This window comes from Hippocampus comes, unplaced genomic scaffold (assembly GCF_001891065.2).
Source record: "Hippocampus comes isolate QL1 unplaced genomic scaffold, H_comes_QL1_v1.1 scaffold86, whole genome shotgun sequence".
NCBI lineage: Eukaryota > Metazoa > Chordata > Actinopteri > Syngnathiformes > Syngnathidae > Hippocampus > Hippocampus comes.
In genome coordinates this window covers 791,339-803,281 of record NW_017805882.1, presented here as the reverse complement: position 1 = coordinate 803,281, position 11,943 = coordinate 791,339, and the positions used below count along the sequence as shown (strand labels likewise).

The following is an 11,943-nucleotide window of genomic DNA, read 5'->3' as shown; positions in this document are numbered from 1 at the left end:
GATTCAAATTGGTTTTCGCTACACCCCTTAGGCTTATGTAAAATGAGAACCCATACTGAAACCCCAGTCCCATATTTTGCCTTGATCTATTTCAGTCACATTCTGTCGCTTCTATTCCAGCTCAAAACAAATGTTCATTCAATATTCAACACTTTGACATATTTGCCACAGATGTTACACTGCTGTGATGCATGTCCAAACTACTATGCCAATGGAACACTGTATTGGCATATCTATATTGCACTGCCCCGCCCCCCACCACACACACACACACACACACACACACACATAAACACACAATTTGCATACATATTACTCCTAACACACCGGAAACTCCTGCTGTGTCATCTTGATACGCTTGGGCTCTTGCAGGCTCTGCGTCAACACGGAAGCCATTTCAATGGTTTTGCCTCAAATAAATCGCAAGGTCATTGCAATCCTCCATCAGGCTTCACATTTGAGTGATTTTTTTTTTTCTCAAGACATGTGCCCAATATGGACTGTAATCATTTTGTTGTCAAGGTAATGACAATGCTCGTCACTTTATGTAGTTCAATGTATTAAACGTAGCGGTTAAGTAGCGTGCATAGTTGATAGATTTATTAGAATTCAACACAAAAAGAATCTCAACTCAACTGTATTTATAGAGCACTTTAAAACAACCACCGCTGTATACAAAGTGCTGTACATGGAGCAAATATTATATGTACAACAATAAACAATAAAACAATAAATTCATAATGAAGACAGTAGAAAGCACAAAAAACAGTAAAACTAAAAATCAAGTCTGAGTCATGCTGAGTCAAAAGCCAAAGAATACAAGTTTAAAGATGGGCAGCGAGGGAACTTGCCGAATGTTCAGTGGGAGGTCATTCCAAAGAGGGACCAGCAACGAAAAAGGCTCCATCCCCTCCGAGCCTCCGCTTAGTTCTTGGTACCTCTAATAATAATAATAATAATAATTCCGCTATTTTATCCATTTGACGTGATGTACCGTGTCCTTGAGGGCTTTGAAAGGCGCTTCCGAATACAGTGTATTATTCTTATTATTAACCTTTGCTTCATAATCCCTCTTTTCTCTCACTCCAGCTCTTCCACTCGGTCTTTGATGGCTACGCTAGCGTCAGCTCCACCTGTCTGTCCTTGTTGGGCGCTGGTGGTCGAAGTCCATTGTCATGGGAACCTTCCCGGACACTAACCGGGCCTTCGGGCACCGTCTCCTCACTGGTGTTCCACGCCAGTTTCGCCGTGCTTCGGTTGGTCCTGATCTGGTTGGTCACCTCCATTTTACTGAGGAACTACCGGCGCGGACGTGCAGAGTTGTACCGGCCGGCTGTCGATCTCCAAGACTACGAGATGGTCGAGCTGTTCCTCAGGAGACTCAAAATGTGGATGGGACTTAGCAGGACCAAGGAGGTACTGAACTGCTTCAATACAATACATGGGCGGGCACACCCCATTGAACGCACCTCAGTTGAATAATGAATCAGTCTGTGGGAGGCTCTAATTTTCACTTCACTGAATCGCAAAGGAGATAAACGAAGCATTTAAAAGTGCTCCCAGGTGTCTTCATAAAAGGTGATGGTTTAAATAAGCTTGTGTGCTAAATAGAGGTGCAACAATTAATCGATTATTCGACAACTAATCAATTATCAAATTATCGATTGTTATTTTGATAACCACGAAAGCAGACTGATTAACTTTGTGCTGGATCAAAATAAAACAATTGCTTTTACTTCAGCAAACAACGATGAACATTTTTCCTATTTTTGTCATTAACGGACCAAAACAGTCACTCAATCATCATTAATTTGTACACTGTCAATTTGAAATAATGTCCTGTTTTTGAATAAAGGGATGGAAACAAACATTTTTTAATCTGATTCATCGACAAAATAATCAACAGATTGATGATTAAAATAATTGTGACTTGCAGCCCTCGTTCCAATCGTTACTAGCACCTCTTCTTTAGGGTTGTGTCAACACTGCGCAGTGGTTCCTTGCGAGTTTTTGTTTCGAGCCTTTGTTTTTTGCTTTTTTTTTTTTTTGGTGTGAGCTAAAATTTCAATTAAGAGCGGTCAACGTAAATGCTGGCACTCGAATGAATTGAAAGAGAAAATAAGCACAACTCACGGCCAGCTGCTCGCGGCCTGCTACCGCTCCTGTTGTCACTCATGAGGCCACGCCCCTCAATGGCATGCGTTTCGCATAAAAAATTCTGAAATAGGTACGGTAATTAGGGATGGGCAAGTACCAATACCAGGTAGAGGTATCGGAACAAAAACCGCATTGATTCCAAGGTATCACATACTCGTGAAGGCTGCCGATAGCAGCGACCAACACCTAAAGGCAAAAAATTAATCTGACGTTGAATAAATACTGACCAGTTAGTGCACTTTGTTCGCGTGCCATGGCATATGATTGAAAATGCACCTGAACTTTGTTAAAATAAACCAGTTGCATCACTACAACACTAATGGATACATGGTGTAGAAGTGAAGATGATGAGTTAGCTCTTCATAATCAGACTGAAGTCACAATCTGGGAAGTGAAACAATAAAATGTCATATGCCAACAAGCCAGTTAAATTGATTTCTTTCAATAATTTTCTTTTTTTGTAAATGCAATTGTGTTAGTTTTCTTTATTGAAAGCGCATAAAACATTGGGTATGGGGAGGGGTGGTTGTAGTGGTGAAATGGATTAAAGGCCTTTTCATTCATTTCAATGGGAAAATTGATTTGCTATTGTATGTGAGTAAATTCAGGTAACGAATTGAACTTGTAAGTCAAGGTATGGCTTTCTATTGAAATTTGTCATTCCCAAGAATCCTTCTGAATGTCACGTTGTTGTCCCTCTGATCTCGTTGCAGTTTCGCCACAAGGTTCGTTTCGAAGGCATGGAGCTGCCCCCGTCGCGCTCCTCGTCAACCAGCGACTGCAAGTCTCTGTGTTTACCGCCGCTGGACCGCCCCGAGTCTCCGTTCTTCACACCAGACAGCGTCGACGGCGGCTCCGAGGCCTCCTGGTGCCCGGCGTCCTCCAGCCCCTGCAGCCTGACCGAAGCCCCCGGCGTGGGCCCAGGTCTCGGCCCCGGGCTGGCGGCAGGGGGCGCCGGCTGGAGGGAGAGAGCGGAGACCGAGGCCTCTCTGAAGAGGCTGCTGCCTACCTTTGATGCCCTGCTGCAACAGCTGGACCGCGTCACCATGGCAACGGAGGATCTATTCCATATCGAATGCCAACTAGAGCGAGCGCAGAGGAAGAGGAGGCGTAGAGGGAGAGCAAGACGACTGGATCAGGGAGAGAGTGGAAAGGCGGGACAAGGAGATTGTGGACGAAAAGAAAGGAAGAGTGGCAAAGACAAGCATAAAGTGGGCAAGAAGGTCAAAAAAAAGGAGACAAGTCAACTTGCAAACGAGTGTCGAGACTCTGCAGCCAATCCCCAAACGACTTCGGGAACCTCAAACATTCCCTTTGCCAAGTCCAAAGCACTGCCCCCATCCTCACCTCTCTCCAAACCCTCTATCAGTGCTCCCCCACCAACACCAGTAACAGACCCTTCCACTCCTCCTGTATCGGCACCCGATAGCCCCTTTTCCCACTCCCAGCCTCCCGAATCGAGCACGGCGCTTCCATGCGCCCCCGCGGCCACCCCATCCTCACCGCCGCCCACGGCTTGGGAGCACCCGCCCGCCGAGAGAGAGACCCTTTCTTCCTCCAGCCTCTTTAACCATCCGGCACACACGACCACCATCCCCACACACAAGCGAAAACGTAAGCCTCCCCCGCTTAAAAACAAGGTGCACCCCAACTAAGGAGGGACACATGAGGGAGGAGCGAGGAAAATGTGAGGTTAAGGACGAGAGGAGCGCGGGGAGCAGCTGGTTCTGTATCCCGACGTTCCTCTCTAAACTTCACGGATGGGGAACAACTCACGAGAAGGTCACACATTTCAGAGGCAGGAGAAAGATTGTGGTTGGATTGGCCCAAATGTGGTGCGGGTCACCGGCTCCAGACAGCCACGCACAGAGTGAAACCAAGAAACTGTTGTTCCCCCTCAAAACCAGCTACAGGTGACCCTGGAGGTCACATAGAGGTCACTGACAGAAGCACAGTTGCGTGCTCACCTAAGGACGGTAAACAAACAAACAAAAAAAATCGTATTTCTTTGCTATGTTGTGTGTATGTAATCACGAACTGTTGGTACTATTACTACTATGGGTATTTGTGGGCCGTGTGGAACACAAAATGTTTTAGCACGCCGAATTTGCATGCCAGGCAAATGCAGCTACACGCACACGCTACACACGTAGACAAACCTCGGCGGGGGCTTGGCTTCTGCAGCCAGTTGTTCAGGGTTCCAATTATATTGAAGCGGTACAGAGAGGAAGAAAGGAAGTGATGATTTGGGAAGAAGCAAGGAAAGAGAACGTCTCAAATAAAAGACATTCATGGAAGTTGGAAACAGGAAGGATTTTCACACTACTTAGTATGTACTTAAGTTGACCCACCATGAAGCTATCAGGATGGTGAATAACTTTTATTGTGATCAATATGGTTATGAAGTAAACGCACTTTGTTTTAATTTTTTTTTTTCTTCTGAAAGGCAGTGTGGCGTTTTCGGATGTAATAAGCTTGGTATGAAATCCATTACAGACAGCTTTACTGTAGCTGAGTTATAAGAAGAAAAAATTGCCAAAGCTTCTGCAGCATGTATGACTTTTACCATGACCTTAATTCCTTTGTTTTGTACTTAGCACTTTATTGTCAAATGGAGCTGATATCCAAGGCTAATATATATTAGTTGAGATATTTAACTCATCCACTTTATACTTTTTTTTTTTGTTTTAATGTTATGAAAATGTCTGAGTATATTAACACAATTTTGAAGCAGTTAACTCTTGTTGTTGTGATCGGCGTACATAATTTGTGTCCAGTGGGCAAAATCTCAGGGAACACACCCTTTTCCTCAAAACAAACCAAAGCCTTTGACATGGAAACTTTTTTTTTTTTAATGCAGCATTGTAATGTGGAATCGACACCACTTGATTCCCCCTAAGAAAGTATGGAAACAACGAAGTACAAATGTGTTGCAAGCTCGCGGGATTGAGTGATCTTTGACAACCGTCAAGATTTGAACGTCTTTCACATTTAACTTCGTGCCACATGCATCCTCACACGAGGATTTCCTGAAACCTGGTTTTTAAAACTTGCATTGTGTCTATGTACATTTCTGTATATTTTGGTGCTTAACAGCGTGTGTGTATATATTTGTTCGAGCTTTTCTTGGTCAATATGTTATATATGGTCAGTTCAAGCACAAGTGTTGCAAACTTTTGACATTTTCTGTCCAGCAAAAGGATTGCAGTCGAAGCTAAAGAAATATTCAATCAAGTGCCTATGCTTAAAGGTTCATGTCCACCATCCTCATGTGACATTGTTTTCCCTCCAATCTGGTTTGAAAGGAAGCAGCTTGTTTAAAACTTCTACCAATGCGCCGTCAACATTTCATTTGTGGTAATGTCCATGCTTTTGCACTTGACAATGTTCAATAAACGGCTCAAAAGTAAATGAACTGAGTCTGCGGCTGCATTTCACCAGTAAAACCGATTTGATGAAGACGCCACTCTTCTCACCAGCACTCATCATCTGGCCCGGCTCCCACCGTCAATCCATCAGCGCGTTGTGCTTGTTAGGGTGTTTCAAAAAAAGGACTTGCTAATAATTCAACAAAAGGCATTTCAGATATTTTAATGCACTCAAAAGTCTGCATCCAGCTTAAGCGCAGAATGTCAGTAAGTTCACATTTTTGAAAAAATATGCAGAATTTGCCAGGTTCACCACTTCAAAGCTCAGAAAATAAGTTTTGATTGTGAAGCTCACGGGGTCCCAATCAGTTTCAGTCCAAGTCTATGCTAAATCTACCCCATGCTTGAGATGAAACTCAGTTCACCTCACCTCGACGCTGGGTGCGTGCGTCATCACACAAAATCAGTGAAGTCATCGACCGTTGAAACAAGCCTTTTACGCTGGCCTGAGCTCTCGGGGTTTGCGGCTGCGGTGCTCTGCTGAAAAGGCTTGTTCTGCTGAGCATGTCCCTGCGTCAGCGAGATGCCAGGAGTCGATCGGGACTGAATGTCTTCATGAGCCTGAGAAAGCGGAAGGGAGAAATCATTACTGAGCTCTAATGGACGTTAAGTCTCTTCGTTGGAATGACGCGTGAGTCTTCCTACCCTTGTCCTGATCCTCTTGATGTGCCGTAACCTTGCCAGCCACTTGGAGGCATAAGCGTCTGAAGGGTTAGCTCTGTACTGATGCACCAAGGAGGCCATCTACGCAGAACATGTCAAACATTATGTACAGTATAGTATGGCAAGCCGTTTAAGAAACTGTATACAATACTAGTATGCTCTGTCCTCGGCAGTAAGACAATTCAGTGCTCAAGTACAAAAAAAAACTACATCTTACAAGTAATTCTTTTTTTTATACTACATTATGACACTTCAGCATAATGGTAGAACAACTAGTAATATGAATTATGAAGACACGACTGTCATCGTTCAGCATACCAGAAGAGAGTAAACGTCATGGCGCTATGTGCAAAGAGTCCAACGTCTTACTTGTGAGAACAAAGAGCGTACTCGTGTATATATACCTTATGCTGGATATTAAATAACTTTTTAAAGGTCAGTAGTGGGGAAAAATGTTACAAGCATTAGTAGAGTAAACGTCTCTACTAATGCTCTAAACTGTCATACTCCTAAGGGCAAAGAGTGACGAGCACTGGTAGTAAGCTGGATATAAAATATATCGTTTAAAAGCTCAAACAGGCTTGACATATGACCAGTAGTGATGGTGAAAATGAAACTTTAAATTTGCTTCATGAGCCAGTTCCTGTATTTGACTCCTCTACATGGCACTCTCTTCAACATTGGGCTAAAACCACATTGACTTGCCATTGCTTCAACCTACTTTATTTAAGCCAACAATGCCATCTAGAGGAATAAAAAATAAAAAAAATGTAACAACTGGTTCATGAAACAAATTTGAAGCTTCATGTTCCATTCACTAATGACCAGAACAACGCTGACTTACGTTGGCATGCAGAGCCATCTGTCTGACCAATAGCGGGAGGTTGCTGTCAGAGACTATTTTTGCCACAGACGTATCGACTAAGCCCTCCAGGTCTGAAAGACAACAAAAATGAGGCATCAAAGCAACACGAAGGTGAAACAGACTAGGTGACAAAGTGTTCAGCTCACCTTTACGGCACTGCAGGGAAACGAGGTTACATTTATAATCCAGTGGTTTTATGATCACCTCCACAAAGTTAAACTGACCCTAACAGAGGGGGGGAAACATTGTGAAGACAAAGCGCGTGCATACTCCTGAAACGTTCTTCAAGCAGCATGGTTTGGTTTGGCTCACTTCATTACGGTAATGCCAAAGTAAGTATTTGTTCTATGATTTTGTTTATAGTCTTCATCTTGACTACTACCAACGTGCCCTTGAGGCAGGCAATGAAATTTAGCTCAGGGCCACAGTCACCACTTGAGTTGAGTTGCCTTGTTGAGGTAGCAACAAAAACAGCCACGTCTACATTGAATGTGTCAATGAATGTACCAAAGCGTCCTTGAGTCCCCCAAAAGCCACTATTTAAACACCTAAATGGTTTCAGTTTTTGCGCCCCCTGCTGTAATACGGTAGCAATAGACTTGAGTGTGGACATCCTGCTGTCCACTGTTGAGCAAAGAACTGTTCAAAAACTGTCACGTTAAAATGACTACCCCCATTGTAAAATAAAAATAAGAATTGAAAGAAAACTGGCCCCCTAGGGGTAACTATTGTACATACTGTAGTATTTGTGTGTTGAATATGTGACTTTAGCGCTCCCTCGGAGTACTCTCACTTTTTGTCTTGTTTGTCTTGTTCGATAAATAGCTGACAGTGCATTCGCAACAGTGGCTCTCGTTGCTCACATTTCTCCGCTTCACTTGAATGGCGGCATACTGTCTGCCAAGGTACCAATTTACTGCTGCTTGGCCACAGAAACAATAATTATTTCTGGTCAGAACTCTGCGATGGCTAACAGAACCAAACAGTACCACTTGATAGAAACGTAGCTTGCGCATGTGTGTGTGTGTGTGTGTGTGTGTGTACCTTTATGGTGCCCAGTTTGTACTCTTCACCAGAATCGTTGTAAACCACCATGACAAAATCATTGCCAATGTGGCGCTTCTTATTGCAGCAGCCCTTGTCGCTCTCCCTGTTTGGCATCAGTGTCGCAATATGGAAGATAGCTACACACACACACACAGACACACACACACACACATTTTATGAGTAGTGTACACACGAGGCAAAAAAATAATAATACAGTGCAGCATTCCCATTCCACACCTTGCATGATGTCATCATGCCAGCAGTACGTGAACTCGCCATCATCTCCATACTGATCAAGCCCGCCCAGGAAGATCTGGTCGGGGTCGCAGTCTTTCAAGTGGATTAATTTCCCGAGCCCCGTCAGGAAGGCAGCATAGCGGTTTGAACCATACTCGTTTGAAAGGATGGCTACCTCATTGTTAACCTTCAACAGAAGATGTCATGTTGGCCATTGATAGTAAATAAATGTTGGGGGGGGAACATTGACAAAGCACATTAAATATCCTAAAAATATCCTCACCTGACCCGCTCCAACGAAGATCACTCCAATCTTATGAGTGTCATAAGGAGGCATCTGATCCAGAACCTTTACAGCACGATCAATTACCTTTACACAAAAAGAAAACATTGATGACAACTTTGCATTACACCTTCCAAAATAGGCCACGTTGTGGAGGTAGCAGGTCCAATGAGGGACACTAACTTGGGTTTTGGGCAGCAGCAACGGCTTGTTGGCTTCATTCCCAAAGAAAGGCGAGTGGTACAGCTGGAGGAACACAAAGCTGAAATAATGGATGAGATAAAAAGTGGAGGTCACAAAACCTGAACAGTCACATCCATGAACGCTTTTCATTCCCGGAATACAATTTATTGTGACAAGCACTGTTGCCACAATGACCCTGACAAAGTAACCAATTAATTTTAAAATTAACTAGAGTAGATTATAAATTACTTTCATCAGACGCTGACACCTCCGCGTAACATTAAAATGGCAACTGGTTTTGCACATACTTTATTGGAAGTGCACTGTTAACTGTGATGCGTAGGGATAGCGTTTTTATTTGAAATAAAATAAAGGCAGCCTTTTTGATTAAACATAAATAATTGTTATATTAAAAGTGAACATACAGTAAGTGGTGTGTGTGTAGATAGATAGAAAAATAGAGATAGATAGATTGATAGATCAATAGAGAGATAGCTAGATAGATGACCCTTTGTTGACAGTAAATCAACGTTAAAATGTTCATCTTTAGCTGTCACAAACTCAACATAGGGAATATATTTCCATTAGAGTCGTTTGTTGTGTGCCTGCCGGTTAGTAAAAAGATGCGTTTTGTGTCTTATTTTATGATTTGCCAACTATTAGTTTTGTTAAATGCGCAAACCATGCACGTGCCAGAACATGGCTGAATTTGGATTGGTGATCAATGACTTGTGCCTCCTGTTGCTCACTTCTGCAGCCTAGTGGCAATTGTCTCGGCACAGTACCTCGGGCACAGCCCAGACGTCTTCTCAGTGTTGCTGGGTCCAGGTCGACTGTGGTATGAATCTCTCTCAGTCCTCCTCTCTCTCCTGGAAGAAGGCGCCGATACCGAGATGGTGTGCCCTCGTGGTCTGTGACCCCCGCTGGGGGATATGGGTCCCGGCTGCGCTCCACTTGGTGGAAACTCCAACTTCATTCTTGCCGCTCCACTTTGAGGAGGCCCTGATGAGGAGGAGCCTTCCACCATTTGCGTCTGTGTTGTGAATCCATTGAGGTCTCCGCCTGCACTCTCCCGCTCAGCGGGCGGCTGGGCCTTGGCTTCGGAAGGCCCTCTGGTCTGGGCTGCATCTCCTAGCGCGGTCTCCGACTCCAGAGTCACTTTGGAGAAGGCTTCTGATAAGGTCTGAAGTTCCGGTGAGGAGCTGGACTTATTGAGTCCATGACCCTGGGATTGGTTGGTGCCCTGGAAGAGGAGTTCCTGGCTGCCAGGGGTGGAGAGCCCCTGAGTTGGCTGATCAATGGGGATGGCCCCCTCACTCACTTCCTCCAAAGTGGACTTTTCATCCTCTTGACTAGAGGTGGAGGAGGACTGCGGGACAAAGCGTAAGGAAGCTTTCATTATTTAAAATCATACCTTGCACTTTTATCTTTTTCATACTGACCCTACTAAGTGTTCCGGCCAGTGGAGCTTTTGAAAATTTATCAGCAGAAATGAAGATGGGATCAGACGGCATAGGTTCGAATTCCTCGCTTTCTAGCCAGTCGGTTGGGGTGTGTGCAGTTGTCACGCCTGCGCCTTCTTCCGGCACCACTGCCGAGTCTGCAGCAGGACACAATGGCAAACATTTGTGAGCGCCACACAACAGACCAATAAAACAACTCACCCCTCAAAAACAACCTGTGTTAGTCTCAACATCAATCGCCATAGCTGTCAGTAAGCAATTTTACATCTCGCAGACATCACTGATAGACACACGCGCAACGCATGCAAATGAACAACTGCGTAGAGCAATCAAAATACTAATCGGCACTGATCGGTAAAAAGAAACAGGCAGCGTCTATCAATCACAGAAATTGATTTCATTTACTTTCAATCGCTGGGCTTGGGCGGTATGGATGTGTCCTCCATGTGAGATCGACAATGGTATGGTAGCCCTTCATAGGGAGACGACGCAAAGTCGGTAACGCAAATTGAAATCAAATTCATCCGACTCACTTCACTTTGAATTCCTCATGAAGAAATAATAAACAAAATGAGTTTCAAATTCATTTCTACAGCACAAGGGCTTGTAATAAGGTGATTAGTGTTCCTGAAAATGACCCAGGATACCCCAACATATTGGTCTGTCTACAGTGATGGATATTTGTTTGTTTTAGAACGTTACTTTCTATTTCTGTGAGGAGTATTTGTGCAACAATTGCCGCTGTCTCGTTCATGTTAGTTGCCGTTATGGCTGTTGCTCATCATAGCAAGCGTGTGCGGTAGCGGTCGATCGCGGAAGGTTGGTTGGCTCGAAAATTTGATCTTCGGTCAAAAAAGGTTGGGCACCCCTGCTACAGAGCAATGGAACTACTTGTATGAAGCGTTAATGCAGTTGGTTGTGCTTTAAAAAAAACAAATAAATAAATAAATAAACAAGTCTTTTGTAGCATAGCAAAAAGTCACATCAGGACAAAACAGATACCGCCCAATCCTATTAAAGGTGCATGCATCTATTGGTTGGTTTCTTTGCTATTCAACCCAAACACAGTGTAACAGCAGCCCAGACCAGACCCTGCTGTCTCACAGCTCCAAATGAAACTCTGCCAAGATTTAAAGAGGAGAAGACCAAGGCAATCACTTGTTTGACACTAATGACCTGACCCCCTAGCCTGTACTACATCTTTGAATAGGACTGTCTTCATGGCTGCCGCACAGCTTGACAACAAAAGCGTATTTAAGTCAAATGAGGTCTGGGCTTTCCTGTTGACACCCTCGTGTGGTAAAGGGAGAGATTTCTGACTCAGAGGGTTAGCAAAGAAAAATCAATCATAGAAGACGACAGAAAAAAAAAAAATGAATGATTGAAGTTCCGTCTGTCCTCCCCCTGGTAATGATGAGATGTCTGAGGGCGAATCAGAAATCATCTGTTGCCCCACGAGCACAATTATGGAGCTGTCCTTTGCATCACTGAGTTGTCTGTGACTGTACAATCTGAATAAACATACATGTATTCACATTCTCGAGTTGAATAAGCAAATAAAACAGCTAATACTGTCCAGCAGAAGAAATCGTTTAACGCTGCTTGGGAAAAGTAGGC

At 43.9% G+C, this 11,943-nt stretch overlaps 2 protein-coding genes across 4 annotated transcripts in view; one reads left to right on the top strand and one right to left on the bottom strand.

Annotated features, from left to right (window-relative positions):
• pkd1a (polycystic kidney disease 1a) overlaps nt 1-5,568 on the top strand; it is a 64,476-nt gene extending 58,908 nt beyond the window's left edge. Inside the window, 2 exon segments of the mRNA XM_019889215.1 lie at nt 1,090-1,416; nt 2,871-5,568. Of these exon segments, the coding sequence (XP_019744774.1) occupies nt 1,090-1,416; nt 2,871-3,812 (1,269 nt within the window). The 3' untranslated portion in view covers nt 3,813-5,568.
• Nucleotides 5,569-5,732: 164 nt separating this feature from the next.
• The window catches only part of tsc2 (TSC complex subunit 2), a 26,761-nt gene continuing 20,550 nt past the window's right edge, over nt 5,733-11,943 (bottom strand). For all 3 annotated transcript variants that reach the window (XM_019889222.1, XM_019889224.1, XM_019889225.1), the window contains 10 exons: nt 10,306-10,463; nt 9,649-10,232; nt 8,864-8,942; nt 8,681-8,767; nt 8,398-8,584; nt 8,158-8,297; nt 7,260-7,338; nt 7,093-7,184; nt 6,231-6,329; nt 5,733-6,146 (listed from right to left, as the gene is read on the bottom strand). In XM_019889222.1, the coding sequence (XP_019744781.1) occupies nt 5,979-6,146; nt 6,231-6,329; nt 7,093-7,184; nt 7,260-7,338; nt 8,158-8,297; nt 8,398-8,584; nt 8,681-8,767; nt 8,864-8,942; nt 9,649-10,232; nt 10,306-10,463 (1,673 nt within the window). In that variant the 3' untranslated portion in view covers nt 5,733-5,978. The remainder of the gene's footprint in view (nt 6,147-6,230; nt 6,330-7,092; nt 7,185-7,259; nt 7,339-8,157; nt 8,298-8,397; nt 8,585-8,680; nt 8,768-8,863; nt 8,943-9,648; nt 10,233-10,305; nt 10,464-11,943) is intronic.